At 41.0% G+C, this 6631-nt stretch overlaps 1 protein-coding gene across 4 annotated transcripts in view; it reads right to left on the bottom strand.

Annotated features, from left to right (window-relative positions):
* The window catches only part of pde8b (phosphodiesterase 8B), a 56008-nt gene continuing 49377 nt past the window's right edge, over positions 1–6631 (bottom strand). For all 4 annotated transcript variants that reach the window (XM_080476910.1, XM_080476909.1, XM_080476911.1 and 1 more), the window contains 3 exons: positions 5454–5621; positions 5137–5266; positions 1–2654 (listed from right to left, as the gene is read on the bottom strand). In XM_080476910.1, the coding sequence (XP_080333036.1) occupies positions 2545–2654; positions 5137–5266; positions 5454–5621 (408 nt within the window). In that variant the 3' untranslated portion in view covers positions 1–2544. The remainder of the gene's footprint in view (positions 2655–5136; positions 5267–5453; positions 5622–6631) is intronic.

Here is a 6631-nt window from a genome sequence, read left to right as displayed (position 1 = left end):
GAAAAATATCTTGGACACATATGGCTTTTCTTGATATTTTCTTTTATCGTATACAGGAGTGGCGAAGCTGTCGCAACAAAAACACCTAAAGTGTCTGTAAAGATAATGAGAAAATAAGGCACCTGTAAAAAGCTCTCTGTGCCTTTGGTTAACACTGCGGTGTGTGTCCTCCGGGTTAATACACGCATACTGTTACACACAGAGCTACATGTCCTCCTGCTTCAATCTCAAACCTTCATGGGGATGGAGATATGGAACTGCCAACACGTTTGAATGGAACTACATCATCTCTGCACAGCATAGATTTACCATTTTGATTTCTCGTTAAAAGATAAAACTTTATAGAAGCGAGGCCAGCAACAGTGGTTACATCGCCTTCAAGAGAAAAAACCTTGAGCAAGGTGATTTATATAAGACGCTGATAAAGCTGATTTATTTGGAATGATCCTGGGTCAGCTCTTAGTTGGCTGCCTAAGATAATACAGTTTTATGTGTACACTTCTCTGTGTATTAACTCTACAGGGCCACCAGGGGGCGAGCACCTCAAAGGAATTCTATCTACTTTCTCTAAACTATTTCTTTTTCTTACAATTTTCCCCTCATTAGAGCCACCTTCTGCAGATCAGTGATGTGCGATGCCACAATCTCATTTTTGATCCCAATCCAGGTAAAACTATCGCTGGAATACTGTTATGATACTGATATACTTTCTACAAAACCCCAACGTGTGAGGCTGATCCTAAGAGAGACGGGTTAAAGGTATTTTCCTTTGAATTAGAGCTACTAAAATCGCCAAGGCTAATAATATTCTTTCAGAAATAGCAATTTTTTACTTTGATGAAAATATTCCATCCAAAAACAGGCATACATAGTATCGTAAGAATATTTTGGTATCAATCTTCACATCAATACTTTAAGTTTGGTTCTGCTACAGCACTAATGTGGCTCGTGAGCCAGTTTTATGAATAAATTGTTGACTTCGCAGGTTATGAGAGACTTATTTTTACATGTGAAGCAGATAAATACCCTGTAGTTGTTGCATGTAAATGCATTTAAAGCGAACAATATCAACATCTTTTACGTTGATTCAACAAATCTTTTGGATAGTAGGAGGAGCTGTGCTGGAGATTTCATCCAGGTAAAAGGGAGTTTTTCCCTTTCCCACTGACTGTTGGGTTATTTTCATATATTTGCGATTTATTCGACGTGCCATGGGATGGTTATGTTGTGAAGTGAAGAAGAGCTATGCTGAGAGGCAGAGGTGGAGAACATGTGGCTCAGCAGGCCACTGCCAGGAGGTCCACAAATACTTTGCTGGGTTTCTCGCTATAGCCAGTCCCCCTAAATTGTTCAGATATTCTAGTAAGATGTGGTTCTTCACTTTTTTTCTTTCTGGGTATAAGTGTCTACAGTTAGTGTCACGAAGCTATGGATGTAGTGTCTGATTGCTAAACAGCTCTGATACAGTGCAATAAGTTTGTCCCATCATTTGTTCTGACATTACAGCTGCTTTCACAGTGCACAAAGAATGGTGATATAGAATAAAGTACAACAGTGAGTTACCTGGTGAGACATTTAACAATCTCTTCTTCAGCTACGTGATGTAAAAATCCAGCAATAAACACTCACCCCCCCCCCAACCAAAAAAATGTAAAAAGTTGACATTAAACAGCCCTACATTGACGGCACCTCTGTCTAGGCTGGACCTTTAGAAAATCTGGTACTGCATCGTCGTACTTGGCTAACTGGACGCAGAGTTCCTTATTTTTAATTCTCTATCCTGCACAAATTAACAATTTGGTCCTAGACACGAGTCAGAGTGTTTCCCACACTGTATTCCGTGAAATCTACGAGCCGAGCGGCCTCAAAAGTTGGCAACTCGAAAAGGAAGTTGGGACGATGTGCACTCACATCCGCTGCTCATTTACAGTCAGTGCCTGTAGCTTCTGTCTTGTTTTTCAAATATCTTTTACCAACTTGTACAGAAATGTCATGAAAAAAGTTTGTTTCAGGAAAATTTAGGTGTGGTTTTTTTTTGTTTTTTAAACTGTGAAAAGCAAAACAAGCTAAATAAAGAGCTTAGGAGGGAAAAAAAAAAGAAAAGAAAAAGATCTTGTTTAGCTAAAGTGCAGGTTTCCTGCATGTTACACTGTATGGTACAGATTGTCAAGTGAGCCGTGAGGGTCACACAGTTTCGTAGAGGTGCTATAAGGAATACTTCACGGGGGTCATGAAGTGACAATAGAGAGTCACGACAGGGGGGGGCGGGGCCCTCAAATGACAACCTGTTCTCCACCGGCAGGACGCCACGTCCAGCTGGAGACACACCAGAAAAGAGGCTGTGATTTGAAACGGAAACGGTTCCCCCGGTGTTAGTCTATCGGGACGATGTCAGCTCTCAGGAGTCCCCCTCCCCAACCCTGACGGACCGGGTGTTCGCGCCCTGGGAGGTTGGCGGAGCTCCATCGAATCGCAGCTCAAAGAGACTGAACTGTTCCACCGCGGTGCTGCGTTCACTGTCCTGCCCCACTCGGACTGAGGCGGTCAGGACGGCGGGGGAGGACGCAGGCTCTTACACTTCATATCGTCCAAGTTCTTCCAGTACTTGTAGTTCTCTGACAGGTGCTCCATCAAACCAGGCAGGCTGGCAAAGGCTGCGAGGAGAGACAAATAATGATCATTAGGCACAAAGTCACACTGACGAAGATCCACCAGCAGGTAGGAAAGTTTCAGCAAAGGCCCGGGGAAAGACCCAGAGTCATACTTGAACACTCGACCTTCTCTCTGTGAGGCACGGGCGCCAACCACTGGCCCACCGTTCAATATTAAGTTTCATTCATTTATTCAACGAGTACAGGATTCTGGTGGATCATGTGACTTTTGAAGTGAATTACAATGAGTATTTTGAGTATCAAGTATCTACCTACCAAGTAGCGAGATATAACCATGAATACGAGATAAAAAAAAAAAAAAAAGCAATCAATAAAAAAGCAATACATTTTGTCTAAAAAAACGATTGAATATACTTATATATATTTGTAATTGTAGAAATGTGTTATCATACAAATTTGTAATTATGAAATAAAAAGTTGTGTGTGTGTGTGTGTGTGTGTGTGTGTGTGTGTGTGTGTGTGTGTGTGTGTGTGTGTGTGTGTGTGTGTGTGCATGGTGGCTAATGTTATGTACACTCTGCAGTGTTGCTCCCACATTAGGAGGCCTTCTGTGGATCAAAGGTTGAACACACACACACACACACACACACACACACACACACACACACACACACACACACACACACACACACACACACACACACACACACACACACACACACACACACACACACACACACACACACACACACACACACACACAGAGTCTGTTTTGTTTACATCCTTGTTTCCGGCGTGTTGATGAACCGCGACCCACATTCTGCATCTCTGGAAGTAACAATGACCTCCTGCTGTGACCCGACAGTGACCCCGGCCATTTGGAAGTGACTGCATGTGTGTGTTTGTGTTTACGAGTATGTGAAGTTCTGCTCGACTGCTCGTCCCTCAGCAGATCCGAGTGAACCCGAACCCTCATCCCGTCTCTGCACACCCCCCCCCCCCCCCCCCCCCACCACCACCACCACTAAGTTCCCCTCCCCTGACACTCCGGCACTTTCCGTGTGTCCCACTGGCATTTGGGATCTTTCCGTGACATCAGAGCCGTGTTGACAGTAAACAAGTTTCCTCTCGGGAAGACGATGCTAAGTTGGGAATTCAGTGGGAATAGGGAGCTGGTAAAAGCACCAATCTGTCCTTTCCCACTTCTCCTGACTTCTCCTCCTCTTCGTCCCTTTCCTGTAATTTCCTATCCTGCAATCTGCCAAGAAAAACGAAGGATCCTCGGAGGGCAGGGGAAGTGACTGTAGCAGGTTTTGTTTCAGTCGGACTGAATTAACCTCTTTGTTTCATTCATTCTATAGAGCGCTGGGGGGGGGGGGGGGGGGGGGGGGGGGTGGACGTGGTTGTGTCATGGACAGGAAGTTACCATCGCTGGAGTCAATTTGACAAGAAGCCAACGAGATTTTCTCAGAAAATTAAAGATTATCTTGTGAGGACGTTTCATTGAGTAGAATAATCTTACAGTTAACCACCAGTTGTGTAATTGCTGAAGTCTGAACAGAAGTGAATAGCTGAGCTTGGCTAAAGATGAAACGCACCATAATCCCATGACTCTGAGCTCAATATAGCTGCGCTTCCAACAAGTCAGCATTCCTTTTTGAATGACCTTTAATATACTATTAACTCATGTATCTATCAATGTTATTGAGAGCAGATTTTTAGGAGTATCAACATTTGCAGGCTACAAAGGTGGAGCAGTCTTCATTCAGCATGTTGCTGTAATCCCTACTGAAAATCCTTATGGTATATAGTACATATATAATTAAAAAAGAGAAAAAAACTCAACTTAAATCAATGTTTAATAAAATACTATACTAATACTATTGCAGTAGTGAGTCAGTAATAGATTACGACAATGTAATTATCAGTCACTAAGTGAACGCATGAATCAATCCTGTGTTATTAAAGGTGATAACTTGTTAATAATGTAATAGAATATTAAACATGTTTTTACTCAACCATAACCATATTTGTATCCTAAAATATGGTGATTAGTTCATCCACTACATCAATTTTCGGTACGCAAACTTTCAAAGAAATACTATTATGTACTTCAAATCATTGGCTGTGTCAATTGCAATTTTATTTTACTCAACTCAATTTTATTAAATTAAATTAAATTAAAAATGTTTTTAATTCATTTAAATCAAAGCAAAAGCATACTGACAGTTATTACGTTTAAGAAGTAATTTTTTAAAATTATTTAATACATGATTCTACTATTGGTAAAATGTTATTAAACACTGGCTCAAATATTATAGTATACTATTAGCAAGTTGAATTTATTAAATCTAAAATGGCCCAAATTATTACGTTGCTGGCCATTATCACATGATTGGTACTAGACACATTAGCTGGGTTCCATTTTTCAGAGCTTCAACAGTCTGCAGCTGGATTTACAATCATTGCTGCCCTGCAGTAAAAAAACTATGAAACCAAGAAAAAGCAAAGGTGTTGCTCTCACCATCCCAGGCGTCAAACATGTCAGTGATGAAGTAGTCTATGAAGGAAATCTGAGATTTGGGCACACTGCAGGTGTTCCTGTCAAACACTGGCATCACCACTGGCAGCCCTTGTCTCTTCTCCTCGTCCGTCTGCGGGACAAACGCAGAAATAAAGAGACAATAAGGACGCGTCGACGTAAATAATCACCCAGGATAAATATGCAGTTGATGGTGAAAGACGACAGTTGAAATAAACGATGCAAAATGACACAATAAACAAACGCTTTCTCACTGTAACATTCAATTAGTCGGCGCCGTGTCAGCGCTGCCTCCACACCTGTGCAAAGTACTCCTCGGAGATCCGCCCGGCCCACTCGATGCAGAGCTCCAGAGGCCTGCAGGGGTTTGCCACATCTGCACACTTGATCAGCATCCTTTTTATCAGCAGGCGGTTCTCTGGGGAGTTCCTGATGTTGGCCTGACCCTCGCAGTCACTGTTAATGCTCTGTGGGAGACACGCAGCGTACATGAGCATCTGTACATACGGGAAAACACGGCACACCATGTTCTTTACACTCTGTTAGCAGCACAATCACACATATTGAAAGATCTACTACGTTCACTGAAAATCTGTTAAATGGACCGAATTCGTGAGGGTTTGCTAGATTCAGCCTTTCAGTTAGACGTTTCCCAGTGACTTTTACAGAGATTTCAAATTTGAATTATAAATCTACATTTTGTACTTATATTTTAAAAGAAAATGTAAAAGGTTGACAGCTTATCTGTTGTTTTCTCCCCAAATTATTGAACTCTTTTTTTTTTTTTTTTTTTTTTTTAAATGGATATAGGAATATTAGGGATGCACAATACGAACATGCGCAACATGCACATATCGCAAAAGATTAACTGACCGGCTGTGCTATATTATGTTTTGATGCACTGTACATTTATGTTCTGGAAACTCAAAATGTTTCCAAACTACTACAGTTGTGACGGTGGAAACTACAAATGTGCACTCGATGGAAAAAACACAAAAAAATGTGTTTTGTCTTTATTGCAAATTGCATTTTTATCGTGACACTCCAACATTATTGCGTACGACATAGTTATTACGTAATATCATGCAGCCCTGTGGTGAATTAATTAATATTGAATAATGCTTTTGTTGCATTTATTATTGTGATTTTTGTCGATGCTACTACACAGCTTTTAACTTTGGTGTGACTTGGCTCCTACTACATCTTTTATATGACATCTACTCGAGCGATTTGTCCTTTTAATCATGAAGATTTCTTTAATTCCCATAAAGTCACTTTTAATTCTGAAAAGAGTCTTTTCATTTTTCTTGCATTCTTTAGTTATGTGCATAATCAATGGCGCTAAAACGTTTTCCACGCATCGTCAATCAAAACTCAACGGACGTTTTCTCACATGACTTCAAGAGCTTTTGTGAGAAAGAAGACAAAAATAGTAGTGTAGCTTCAAACTACTGAGGATAAGGACATTGACTTAAAC

Source organism: Lipophrys pholis (genome assembly GCF_963383615.2).
Source record: "Lipophrys pholis genome assembly, chromosome: 12".
Lineage (NCBI taxonomy): Eukaryota > Metazoa > Chordata > Actinopteri > Blenniiformes > Blenniidae > Lipophrys > Lipophrys pholis.
This window is presented reverse-complemented; position numbering and strand designations above follow the sequence as displayed.